Source organism: Drosophila biarmipes, chromosome 3R (genome assembly GCF_025231255.1).
Source record: "Drosophila biarmipes strain raj3 chromosome 3R, RU_DBia_V1.1, whole genome shotgun sequence".
NCBI classification, from domain to species: domain Eukaryota; kingdom Metazoa; phylum Arthropoda; class Insecta; order Diptera; family Drosophilidae; genus Drosophila; species Drosophila biarmipes.
The window spans coordinates 30,431,119-30,445,144 of NC_066616.1; the positions used below are offsets into that span (position 1 = coordinate 30,431,119).

General features: G+C 42.9%; 2 protein-coding genes across 2 annotated transcripts in view; one reads left to right on the forward strand and one right to left on the reverse strand.

Moving 5' to 3' along the window:
* The window catches only part of LOC108025365 (ABC transporter G family member 20), a 50,459-nt gene that overhangs the window by 13,499 nt on the left and 22,934 nt on the right, over positions 1 to 14,026 (reverse strand). Inside the window, exons 3-5 of the mRNA XM_017095824.3 lie at positions 2,356 to 2,515; positions 1,465 to 1,727; positions 1,098 to 1,191 (exon numbers count right to left, since the gene is read on the reverse strand). Of these exons, the coding sequence (XP_016951313.1) occupies positions 1,098 to 1,191; positions 1,465 to 1,727; positions 2,356 to 2,515 (517 nt within the window). The remainder of the gene's footprint in view (positions 1 to 1,097; positions 1,192 to 1,464; positions 1,728 to 2,355; positions 2,516 to 14,026) is intronic.
* On the forward strand, positions 6,688 to 7,976 carry LOC108025364 (protein phosphatase 1B). The gene has a single exon (XM_017095823.3). The coding sequence runs from the start codon at positions 6,823 to 6,825 to the stop codon at positions 7,924 to 7,926; it is 1,104 nt and encodes a 367-aa protein (XP_016951312.1). The 5' UTR covers positions 6,688 to 6,822; the 3' UTR covers positions 7,927 to 7,976.

Below are 14,026 nucleotides of genomic sequence, written 5' to 3' on the forward strand. Positions count from 1 at the left end.
ACAATGTTTACCATTTCTGATTCCGACAATTATTAGCGAAATGGCATTAAAAAAACTATGCTTGGGGCAGAACAAAATATGTATCTTTTGTTCCATTATTTTTTATTGCATCGAGCCTAATCGCCTGTAGTAGATGTTGTGAAATATTTTATAATAATAAAAACCCACTAAAGTCATACGTTCTGATGAATATTTCCCCGCGCCAATCAATCACTTTAAACGGGCTTCCTTGTAGAGTGTCTCAAGTGTCGATCTCCGGCCCAATTCACACTTCCCTGGCCGCGCCCCACATCAATCTTTTCCAGAGTGTTGTCATTGATATATTCAAGCATCTCATCTTGTCTCACACTCCACTTGAGCTAGCGTGTCCCTGAGCAAGGATTCTGTTTGTTTTATGTGTGCATATCCTGTGCGTGTTGCCAAGTATCTGAATCTCGGCCCGTGTATCTATCTGTCTATCCGACTGTCCATTGTGATGGGCGTTTGTTTGCGAGCTCTGTCACGATTTATTCTTGGATTTTTTCCACCAGCCCGGGAACGGCCGAGTTCATTGTTTGCTGCACGCATTAAATGACTAGCGCAGTTATATTTCCCTATGCCGAACTCATCTGTTTCGCTGGCGGTGGCATAAATAAATCTGAAGTAAATTTCTGCAATGTGTCTCGCTCGGAAATGCCTCGTAAATCGTGCCATGGCCATGGGTCAACAGAGGAGACGGCCGCCAGTAATATTCTACTCTACTCCGCCACTCGACTTCCCTCTTTTAGCCATTCATTTTTCCCATTTTTTTGGACAGCACCCGGATTTGTTGCAGCTCGCAGGATACAAATTTGCCAGGGGGCAGGCGGAAGCACTTAGTGCCGCATGTTGACAGCGCTCGCCGGCGCTGATAGCTGAACTTTCACCTTGGCAGTGGCAGCATAATATTGCTCATACGCCGCATATTACACATGGATGTGCCAGCCGGCTGGCCATAAATCACCCGGCCACGAACAATGCGTGGGCGCCAAGAGCCATTGACACTTGCCTTCGTTCCTTCAAAGTCGAAAGCCCCCTCTATTTCGGCTGAAAGTGAAATGATATCCCCCGCTACTTACCATATGCGCCTGGGCACACTCGTCGATGTAATGCGTGGTGATTATCACAGTAGTGTGACCATTTTTCGTAATGTCCACCAAATGATCCCATATGCTGCAATCAGAGAGATGAAGAGTTAATCAGTTGTCAAATAAATACAGGGGAAGGAAGTATTATATAAATTGTCAGGAATTTACACTCCATAGAAAAATGTTGATATATTCAAAAGTAATCATTTGAAATTAAAATTAAAATAAATTAAAAATCTGACTTATATATTATGAAATATAGTTTTTTGGAACAAAAATGTACTGATAGTTTTTCCAGTAAGTTATTTTCCTGTAACTCATTTTTTTCTGTGCAGCAACCATTACGTCCCTGACTCACCTCTGTCGCAAAACGGGGTCCACGCCCACCGTGGGCTCGTCCAGGATGAGGAGCTCCGGCTCGTGGAGCAGGGCCACGGCCAGACTCACTCGGCGCTGCTGGCCGCCACTCAGATTCTTGACAAATTTGGAGGCATTTGGCAAATTGAGCAATTTGAGCAGGAATTCTGTGCGATCCTCGATGTCGCTTTTGGGCATCGCCGAAATGATGCCGAAGTAGATTAAGGTCTCACGCATCGTGAACTCGCCGTAAAGGGCTATCTCCTGCAATAAACCGAAATTGGAATACGTATATTATACAAAATTTCCACTAAAAACGAGGTTATTTTCCGGCTTCACCGGTTTATGACTCCACTGCACCCAGCAGAGACCCGTGAAAGGTGGCAATTTGGTTTTTTCCAGGCACAACTATTGTTTGCTCTTGAAATGGTGCCAAAATAATTATGTTTATTTTCTAAATCTGACTCAAAATAAAAGCTAAAATTGGTAAATTAGTTATATACTCAAGATGACAAGGATTTAAAGAAATATAACTTAAATTTAATAATTTTTACATTTTAAATTATTTTAAGTTGGTGAAGCCGAGGAGGTTTCTTTTAAGAACAATACAAATTATTTCCCTTTTAAAGGTTCACCTCTACTGTAAATACGGAACGAACTGCAGTGCAGTTGAGTTATTCTTATGGATTGTGAAAATTAAAAGTTTTTCTCCTTCTCTGTGTGAGTGCTGCATTTAAAACTTTGGGCAGGTATATGTTTTCTTTTGTGCTTTCACCATTTTATTGCGTTTATTTAATTTAGTCGCCTCTGGCAGGGGGTAATAAAAAGCACATGAAAAATTCAGCAACTGCTAGGGGAAAGCCGAAAGGAGGAAGGCAGGTGAATAACTCACCTGTGGCATATAGCCAATCCGGGGTCCTGGCACACCGGAACCGCGCGATCCGGGTCGTCCGCCGAGCACCCAAATCTCGCCAGAGTTGAGGCGACGTCGACCGACGATGCAGCTCAGCAGCGTGGTTTTCCCACATCCAGAGGCTCCCAGAAGACCGTATCTGCAATTGCACTCGGTTAGTTAAGCTTAAAGTCGTTTTTTTAATGAGATAAATGGGAACGAGCATGCAGATGGCCTCGACAGGGGCGGCTCAGATGCAAGATGTGCCCAAAATTATTTTTATCTGGGAAATAATGGGAAATATCTATTTACAGTCCTACTATTATAAAACGAGGTATACACTTATATTTTCATACAATTTCATATTTTATATTTTGGAGTAACTTAAAAAATAATCATTTAATCCAATATTAATGATTTAACTTTCCTATGCAGTTCAATAACTAAGGAAATCTTTTCTGTTGCTATTTCTTCTTAGTCTTTTTCGAGTTAAAACATCCTGGGATTTCCCTGGTCGAGTCCCTGTCGGATTGTGAAGAAGAATAATTAGAAGTAAATCTGTAAATTCCGGGGGGATGTTAAGGGCATGCAAAAGCCCTTGGAAAAGGGCAAACCGATCGGAAAATTCAACTGCCATGGCAGCTGCATTTAAGTCGGGCCCAAAAGGAGGCCAGGGCACTGCTGGCCAGATAGTCGGATATTTTTGGGGCGACTCCTCGTGCTCGGGTGCATGCCGCTCAAATATTTTAAGCACTCACACAAAGACTCGGCGGCAGGTGCACTCAGCCACACAGATACTCAGCACACTCACACACACACACACACACGGGGATGAAAAGCATCAGGTGAAAAATCAACTGTGAATAGTTTTGCAAAAATATTCAGGCGCAAAAAGTTTCATTGCTCGGTACTCGGCGCTCGGTGTTCTCTGAGCGCTCTCTTAGTGCCCAAAAGCCCCTCCCCCACTTTCGCCGAGTTTTCCATCCGCTTTTCCTGCACACTCTGCCAGACCACCGCCCACCCACACTATCTTCATGTTCAGGTTCAGGTCGGTGTGGTATGTGCGCCGCTTATCTCGTGTGTGGAGGAGCTGTTGCAAAATATATTTAGGGAATGTTTAGCACAGCTTAGCGCGCCAGTCAGCCTCCGCCCGGCGCCCACCGCCCTGCGACCATTTTCCACCCCTCCCCCCCCATCCCTGACCATTTTGCCACCCCCTCAACAAGCTTCCCCAAGTTGGCGTATTTTTTATTACGTGCGCAGCGCGCGAGTTTAGAAAATTGTTGGCCTGGCAGTTGGCAGTTGGATGGCGCCGGGGTCAGGGGTCAGCCCTCGAGGGGGTGGGGGCTGGCGCGGTTTGATGTCGTTTAAGGTGTGCAGGTGCAGGTGTGTGTTTAGCCATGAATAACATGCAGGTCGATTGCAGGCGGCGGGGAAAGAGCCACACTTGTATAAGCCAAAGCAAAAGCCAAAGGGGTAAATAAAAGCACAGCCCGGCCCTCGGTCCTTCGTCCAGCTTAAGGACACCCAGGTTGGCCTGGCCAAAAGGGGGTTGGCCGGGTTGGTTAAAAAACAAGCATCGGGTGGGACAATGGCGTCAGATATGATTAAACTCTCCACTAAACTGAAGCGCTCAGATAAAACTAACTAAAAGCGGATAATTTGTTGGCTTTAATTGAGTGTTCCAACTCAGTTGAACTTTGGCCAGCTGAGCTTTTGGAAAATAAAGCGTTCACAGTAATGCATTTAATGCATTTTTGTGCAGCGGGGAAAATGGGAAAGTTTTAGATAGGTTTGAACGGAGAAAATACAAGCCCAATTCAATTTAACTCAAAGTCACTTTGTTACTGCATTTGTTTTCAATGCAATTAGCTTTTGAGCCCTTCAAAATAAAAGTCAATTTAAATCAAAATGCTAGCTTTCAAAAAATATAAAACATTATGAGTCCATTAAAGCCAATCAATATAGACAATCTGTCAGAACAGTTTAACAATTCGATGAAAATCAACAAAATATACTACTTTTTATAACATATTTTATTGTTTTTATTCACTTAAGAGCTTTTAACCAATTAAGCTTTAGCAAAACGTATCTTTATGGCAAATAGCTATTAAGTTAACATATGATTAAAGAGTTTTATGCAGATAGATGCGAATGGCTGACTTTAAAAGGCCTTCCACACGGACATATCAGTTCCTTGGTGTTCCGGCGATATTATTTCCATATTTTCCGCACTGAGGAGCAAGGGCGCCTTGATTTTGCTGTCCGCAGGCCAATTCAATATTCCCGCCCCGTTTTATTTCAGTTTCCTGTGGCAAATCCCGCTGCTTTGCATGCAATTGCCCCTTTGCATATCGCGAATCGCATAGCATAAATCCAATGCCATAAAGCGTTAAATGGGCGAGTGTCGTGTTAGAAGAGGTCGCCGCCGTAAAACTTTGCCGGCAAAGCAGCCAAGGCAGACGGCAGGAGCTGAAAAACATTCCAAGTCACAAATTACCAACATTTAGCAGCGGTGTGCGCATATTTTAGCCCCCTCGGTGCCCTCGCCAGCCCGGTTTTTGTCCACCTTCGTGGGGGCCAGTGTGTTTTTGCCCGCAGGAAAACAATGCAAACAATAAGCGGCGATGCAGACGTCGACGCTGACGACCCGAGTTCATGTTGATGTTGATATTTCAACCCATTAGCCTTTTTTCCTACCGCAGCCACTGCTATTTTGCTGCGACGGCATTTAGCCCGGCCCGATGCATTCCGCAACTCATTTCTGGATGGCCGTGATTGATGATTTCTACGTCTGTTCATTTGTTCACTTGGGTGTGCAAATGGGTCGCCCGGCATGCATTTCGGCGGGAATGAATTATGCGCTAATTAATTGACGGCTGCCGTTCGCAAGTCGCGTGATTTGCAGGCATCATTAAGTCCATATTTGGTTTTAAAATTACTTTTCCGCTCTTGGGACGGCAAGGAATTGAGCTAAGTCTTTAATTATGGTGCAGGATTTTACTAGGATTTAATATATTAGCATTGAAAGCGACATCTTTCCTTTAAAAGTCGCCTCAAAACTTTCTGCCGTCTTGAGGTAATCAAACACGTTTTCAATCTCACTAAACACTTAGTTGTTTGTCCAGTTTTGGTATTAAATATATTATTATTATGATTAAAATGATAATATAATGAAAAGTAATGGGATGAATTGAAAATCAGCTTAGATTCGTCAGCTACAATCAAGAATATTCACTTACTCAAAACATTTTTTAACACATTCTATAACATAACTTAAGTGTTTAATTATAATGATTACTTATTATCATTAAAAATTTATTAAATTTACAAGTCAACCTCGGTCTCACCACTCAAAATGGGGCTTTAAGCTTAGCAAATTATCTCAACTATGTTTGACGATCCCAACTAATCAAAAACATTTTTAATCACATGTTTGCCTCAAGAAGTAACATTTCGAGTACCCATATCATTTTATTTTCCGCCTTGCCGTGACACATTGACGAGTGCTCTGGAAAGTACAAAGGGGAGAGCATCTGAGATGGGGCCCTGAAACTTTGCACTTGACTTTAACAATTAGATTGTGTCCTCCCCGACCAGTACCCGACGAGTTTCAGCCCCTCCGCACCTTTCGCCAGCCGATTTCATTAGTAGGTGTAGTTGTTGCCTAGCAGCGCGTCACAGGCAATTACAGGGGCGGTAATGCGTATTTAATTAACAAGCTTACTTAGTAGTTTTCCATGGAAAATTTAGCTCATTGTTCGGCAGAATGCGACCGACGGTGTCGGGGGAGCGCAGCGAACTAGCTGGCGAACTAGCTAACTGACATTTAGACTCTCGACGAGTCGCTAACGCTCCCTGCTGCCTATTTGCCTGTCCAATTAAACGGCAAACTTTCTTATGGCCATTCAATTCCCACGCCGAGCAGCTCCCAGCCGGCTCCTTCAGCTCGGTTATTCGGTGGTTCGGTAATCGAAAGTTTCGGGGTACTCGTCCTCGGCATGGGAGTCATCTGAGAGACCGTCAGCCTGAGCGTCATGAGTGAATGGGGATCTTTTGTGTGTTTACGGACTCGATGCTAATTGAATTGTCATCGATTAATTGTGCTTCGCCACAGATTCCAGAAATGTGCAAAACCAATAACTTCCAGTCGCCTGGCCTAGTGTTAGGTGCTTCGGAAAACAAGAGTTGAGCCTACACAGAGAAAACTTTTTCTAGTTCCTAGAAAACTTTTAAAAATATTGTTGGAAACTAAAGCAGTTTTTCGAATAGAGCATATCCCAGAAGGTACAGCATATAAATATAAATATATTATATTAAAATTTAAGTTAGAAACACTTGGAGTATTTAAGAATTATCTGAGGTGCTGACTTAAACTTCATTGATACACATAAATAAAAAATAGAGTAAAAATACTGACTTGAAAATTATTGAGTACAGTTCTAAGTTCAACCGGAAGCCAACAAAATGGGAGGCTTTTTGGAAAAACCGGAAACGGAAAAGCACGTTGAAGAGGGTTTCGGAAACAACCTGCGATACTGCGTGAGTTCCATGCAGGGCTGGCGCTTGGAAATGGAGGACAACCACTCGGCGGTTTGCAGTCTAAAGGACGACTTCGAACTGTGGTCGTACTTCGCGGTTTTTGATGGTCACGCCAGCAATCGAATATCAGAGTATTGTGCCAAGAACCTACTAAAAACTATAATGAAGACCGAAGAGTTTTCCAAGCTGAGGTACGAGGCTGGCATAAGAGAGGGATTTCTGAAGCTGGACGAGGACATGAGGAAGCTATTTCAAGATAAGCCGGGTGGAACCACTGCAGTCTGTGTTTTCGTTTCGCCAGATAAAATGTACCTGGCCAATTGTGGCGACTCGCGGGCAGTGCTCTGCCGGAATGGCATAGCTGCCATCTACACCACAGATCACAAGCCATTTTCCCCCAAGGAAAAGGAACGCATTCAAAATGCCGGCGGCAGTGTTACGATACAAAGAGTCAACGGCACTTTGGCGGTCTCCCGAGCCTTGGGGGACTATGATTTTAAAAATGATAGCACCAGGTCGCCCGTCGATCAGTTGGTATCTCCGGAACCAGATATCATAGTTTGTGAGCGTTCCGAAGAGGATGAGTTTATCGTCATTGCCTGCGACGGCATTTGGGATGTGATGAGTAGCACAGAGGTCTGTGAGTTCATTGGCTCTCGCCTTCTGGTGACCTATGACCTGCCCATGATTGTCAACAGCGTGATGGACATTTGCCTGCACAAGGGCAGCCGGGACAATATGACCCTGCTGCTCTTGCTCTTGCCGGGGGCACCGACCATAGATATGGACGCCGTGAAGGCGGAACGAAATCTGGACCAAAGAATCGCTCAAATTACGAGGGAGGTCATCGAGAAGCACGAAATAACCGACTTTGAGGTCCTCATTCGCCTGATGAAGAGGATGGCCATTAACATTCCAAATCTACCGCCTGGAGGGGGGATTTATGCAAAGTACCATATCATTGAGCAGGTTTTCCATGAGAAGTTCCCCGACGCTCCGGCCGAAATTAATGACTATTTTACCATGTGAAGGGTATGCTATGACTCAAATAAATAATACTAATGGATTTAATAATTGTATACTAAATGGTTATTGTTAAATATTAGTTTTTCTATTATTGGATTTTTTACAAACGATTCTTCCTCGTGTATTCTGCATTTCATTAGTTCTTTCTTAGGCACTCACGCCGCCCTGTGTGCTGACTATGTAGCAACAGCTGTGCGTTATGGCCATCCAATTGCCAACTTGAGTTCCGTCAAATACAATGGCACAACAGGCCGTATGCTTGATTTTTTCAATTAGATACAGACGCACGCATTACGCATACGCAATGCCTGCGGGCCGGAGAACAATCAAACTCATAAAACTCAGGCTCAGACTTAGCAACAGATTCGCAATCGGACCTTTTCCCGGCTGCCTGGTAATAATTAAAATTTGCCTGCCACAAAGGATAAGCCCCGAAAGACAGGGGGATAGACGGAGTGAAGGAGTGCCACCGAGGGGCCAAAATGAAAAGTTATGAACTCAGCTCGGCAGAAGGGCAGGCAGGCAGTTACTGGTCCACTCCAGTCCACTCCACAAAATCCACACCCATGTACAGTGGCAGTACAGTACGTGCCACAACACACAACACTTGACCCAAGCAGTTGCAACAGTCATAACAATGACTGCTCTGCTACTCCACCGCTCTCCGTTTTCAGTTCTCTGCGTTCCGCCCCCGAACAGCAGCTGTCCATTTTAATTTTCCAGCTTGTGTAAATAATTTAAACAATTCCATGTCCAGTCCGACAGGAATAAGGCAAAAACAAGTGCAGGGCGGAAGAGGAAAGTGCTCGGTTATTATTTGTTACCTCGACCCCCGGCCAGACTTGGCCTATTACTTGCGGTGGCCGAGTCAGCATTTGTTTAGCTCTCTTTGTTCCTTCCTATTTCTTTTGGTTTTTCCTTGCTGTTTCGTCTTCTAACCAAATATTTTCGCTAGTCAAGTGAGTTCGTTTTATAGGAGTACAGAGAGAAAAGAAATTCTTAGATGTGCTCTGGTGAGCTGGACTTATCTTTGATTTTCTCTCTTCGAAGGGTGTTAATGAAAGGTGTCTAAAAGTAGGCAACACTACTTTTAAGAAGTATATTTTGTCTTTGAGAAATAGCTTCTGCAATGTAATAAAAGGTGCCACAGAAAAGTATGCAACAGAATACACCGAAACTCAAAGTTGAAGCCCGTTTTTTCATTGCCTACTCTTTGGCTTCTTTAAAAGATGTTTAAAACCTCCACTGTTTTTAACATTAACATTTTTAACACTAAAAACCATTCTTCAGTTCTTGAACTACATTTTTCGAGTGCAGAGTGCGGGTGCTCTGGCATGGGAAAACAAATGAAAACAATAACATGTGGCCTCGGATCCTCCGGTCGTCCTGCCTCCTGCGCCCTGCTTCCCGGTCCCTCCGCTTGCTATCTGCTTTCGAGAAGACCTTTCACCCTGGCTGGATGCACTCATGTCCAGTTTGTTTGTTTACTCTGTCTGGCAGCGTGTCTGTTGCATATCAGTGACCAGCATATCGTTATTTTGCTATAATTTAGACAATTTTCAGAAGGGTTCGCTCGCATATTCAAATTGTTTCCCCTTCGTTTCCATTTTCGGACTGGCTTTTGGCATTTTAATCAACTTTTCTTGGATGTGCACAACACAATTGCTTATTAAATGGCGAAATCAGAGAGTGAGTTTGTTCTAACTTCTGACTGTCTGACCATTTGGTTTATGGAACTTTGGCCAAATATTTGACTTCAGTTCGGCCCGCTCGACAACATTTGCAACATTTTTCTATTTGCTTCGTTAACCGCACACGAATAGGAAAGAGGCAAAAAAAACGTGGTCTCCCTGCGACTGAATGTTTGCGAAAACTTTGTTTGCCGCCCGTCGCTGGCCATAATGCTAAACTTTCTTGCGCTCGAATCCATTTTTTGCTGCTACTCGGACTCTTTTATTTCGTTCCTTTTGTCAAATGCAGACCAAACCAATTACAAAATCCACACAGCCAGGGAACCAAAACCAGCCAACAGAACTGGGCCAACAGAGGGGCGGGGGCAAAGTTTGGCTTGCAAACAATTGCAATTTATTAAGCCAAGAGCCAAGCAAAGCGCAAACAATGTCCGTGTCCATGTGGCCAGCATAATTAAAAGTAAGTTCAATGCGCTGCTCCAGACAACGGAGCGAGTCTCCTTTGCGCCAGAGATGAGCAAAGAAATTTCAAATATTTGCAATTTAATTTGCATTCAAACACAATTATTGCGGGAGATAATACGGTTTAGGAAATAATTAGATTTAATTCGGTTAGCTGCAGAGACAAAAAACAAACTATAATTGAATTGCGGTCAAAGGAGGAGAAGTGAAAAACTAAAAGAAAATTTAAGAGAAAGTTTGGAAGAATATGTCAGGGATGGCACGAAAAATGTGGCAAAGATAATAAATATTATAGGTATATATGTGCTGGAAGGTTTTTCAAATGTTTCTTAGGAATTTTAAAAATTTCCATGCATAAAATATTAATCTTATCTATGTAGAGAGAGATTTATTTAAGCCTTATAAATATCTGTTTTATTCAAGAGTTTGTTTGATCCATTTTTAATGTTCCTGCAATGCACAACCACTTGAAATCATTCTCCATTTATCTTTATTAAAGCTCCCTTGGGTTTTCCCAGCCACATCACTCATACGCCCTGGAGTACGAACTTATTATGCAGCCCTTGCAAGTAGTAATTATGTTGCAATAAGTTGGCCCGGGTTCGAAGTGCGGGTTTTTGCTAATGCGCTGGTTACAAATATGTGATCAGGCACTTCAATTGCGAGTCCGCAGGGGAAGTAAGGGCCAAACAATGGGGCCACTGATTAGTTGTGAATTTACTGCTGATTAAGATGCTTTTTAAAAGAACTCGCCGCCCTCTCTGGTCGAATAAACTTTCCGCCAACTTTTCGCGCTTTTCCCCGTAAATGTATCTGTATCTGTCTGTTTCAGTGAGCTTTGTGCTCGTGAGTCCGCTAACTTTCTGTTGAATTGGCAGTTTATGAAAAATTCAAGGACAGACATTAATTTCGCACTAACTTCTGGTGGCAAAACCATATAAATTACACGAAACATACGCAAGTCAACCGGAAGGAACAAACACGTTTGAAAGTCAGCAGTAAAGATGGGCAAACTCATCAAAAAAGCTGAATTGGTTTTTTTCAATTCGACTCGGACTCAAACACTTAATTTCTATTCCCTTCCTGTGAACAAAATAAGTTAATTTGTTTTCACAACTAATTTAAACCTTTAAAGACTGTTTTCCCTTTAATATGTTCTGCATAGAAATTATAAAACGTTTTTTTCCTTCATATGGTGGCCAATAAAAAACCTGTTTGAAATAACAAAATTCATGGCAGTTTATTTTTTCCACAACTGAATAAAAGTTAATTTATTATCTAATTAAACACACATTGTGCCGTCTACCTCTAAACGTATTTAAGGTATACTTTATTGTCTGACTGGGTATTTTCAAAATTTAATCAGTTCAGCCCACTTAATTACAGTATGGGTTTCGACCGCCATCCTTTCTTTTTGCCGTTTTTAGCCATCCTGGTGGCACAAAGCGAATCACAGTGTAGGACTTTTGTTTGGCCATTTGTTTACAGGCCAAATGAAATCATGACAATGTAGCGTGAATCAACAAAATCAGCTGAGAGACAAATTGCCCCGGACACGCAGCACCATCGAGTGCAGCTTCAAACATGGGCTGCATCTATCCGTATACAAACCATATAGTACATATGCCAATTACTGTTTTTTGATGTCGTAAGCCGCGATTCGTTGCCGCTCTATTGACAAGCTAAACGGATCGGAGTTAGGTCCGTGTGGGTATTTATTTAAATTTATCGCATTGAGCTGTGCGTGCGGATGCGAAGGCAATTGGAAATGGAAAATGGTAAATGGGGAATGGGAAATGGGGAATGGGGAATGGGAAATGGAAAATTCCCATGCAATTTGGCGGCGTAGATGCCATGTAATTAACAATTTAGCGATTGCAATGGCAGCCATTTTGTCAGGGGTGCATAACAATGAGCGAATAAAATGCATTCGCTAAATAATGCAAATTCAGTTTTGACGCACACATAATTCCATTTTAATGGAAATTTTCTACTTAGCACTGGCGTTGTTATTTCTGCGGCTGCCCCGAGGCGATGCAGCATATAAATAAAGGTGCTGGCCAACGTAATTTAATTGCTTATTTTGCCATTATGCCCGGCTACGGGCTTCTGTGGGTTCGCATTTATGCCATATTTCTGCCGGAAGTTGCGCATACGCCGTGTTGAAGGAAGGTCAACCGAAAAAGGAAGAAAAAGCGCCGGCAGTTATGCGCTCCAATGTGTGGGGAGCATATTCTAGTGGTGCAAATAAATATGGGGGATCGCAAGAAGCCAGCTAGTTAAAGTTTCAGCCTGCCCGACTGCCCGAGTCACCTGCGCTACTTTTATTCTCCCTGCTAGCAGGCTTTAAATATTTATTTCACCCCGAATAGTTGTAAATTTTCGGCTACCATAATCCTTTACGAGTAAGCTGCTGCTTATCAGAGGACATAAAGTATGGCACCGCCTGATTTATACATGGAGCCGACTTTACGGGAAAATGCGCATACAAAATCAGAGAGCAAATATGTGTAAGGCTTGACCATGGTTCTACACTGTGGGAAAAAAGAAGAAGGAGAAAAGTATGAAAACATTTATAAAAAAGAGATAAAAAGAATAAAATACAAACAGCCCTTCAAGTCCCCTGAATGCAGTATATATTTAATGCTGCCTACCTCCAGGGGCTACCACGTATTTATAAAACCCGCCATAAGTAAGGAATGCACTCATAATATTCAAAGTAGATCTTAGTTTCGTAATCCTGGCTACCCGAGCAGTGCATGAGGCTGTTTTGGTGAAGGAACGCTTAACTTATTAAATGCGCACACTCCGTTTTAATTACTCACACACATAACTGCGTGTGCACGTGTGAGTTGCTAATTGCGGGTCCGCACACACACACTACCACACTCTCACACATGCCAGCCGAGCACAATTTTAATGCGCACTTCCGTTTCCGCTGTAATGCCTGCGGCATAGTTTATTTTTATAACCAGCCACACGGGACTTCCACTACCGCCGCCTCCTTTGCGGTGCGTAATTGTTAATTTTCAACAGCACACACTATGCGGCAATGGACGACTGAATGACTGGCTGACTGAATGACTGACTGTCTGAAAGATTGACGGACTGAAGGAGCGGAGGACCAACTGACTGACTGGCTGACTGCCTGACTGATGGATGCATCGGCTTGGCAAGAAAGAAAGCCTGACATTTTGATATTGCTGTGCACAGCAAATTACCAGCATTTTAAGTGCGTGGCCGCAAAGAGGAAAAGCGTTAACACGGATAAACATTGACAGTAGCCGACCACTCCGAATGAACCGCAGGCAGCACCGAAAAAAATTATTTATACCTCTTTATAAGAATATTAGGTTTTATAAAAATATCTACATCATTTATGTACTTTAAAGCATATTAAACTAAATGTTGATAATATAAAAATCATGGTTTCAATTGAAGAAAACGTTTTTTAAATTTTAAAGACATAAGTCTCTGGATTTGTCCTATAAAACAGATATTCTTAGGTCCTCAAAACATGTTTTTCTAATGCAAAACAGCCATAGTTTGATATTAAAGTGCACTTGAAACAGAGAGTAAAATATAAAAACTGATTTTAAAGTCGCACAAATTTCTTCTCCGTGCACCTGAATGATTTGGGAAAAAGGTCGAGGGAGCGCGAGTGCGGAAAGCCAAGAATGAAGCGCAGCTTAAGCAAATTAAGCGCAAAATCACAGCACTGACAGCAAATGGATGGGCAAACAGAAGGCGAGCAGGAGGCATCGCTTCGGAGCCCGAGATTGAGACTGGAGAGCATTATGCAATTATTTAAACATTTCCCAGTAACAGTTACAGCAGCAGCAAAAGCAACAGCGGCCACTGGGCTTAAGCAAATTGAATTCGTCGCATTCTCCTAATTGCGGCCAACACTCAAATGCCGCGTCCCTCCCACTTCCACCGCCACTTCCGCC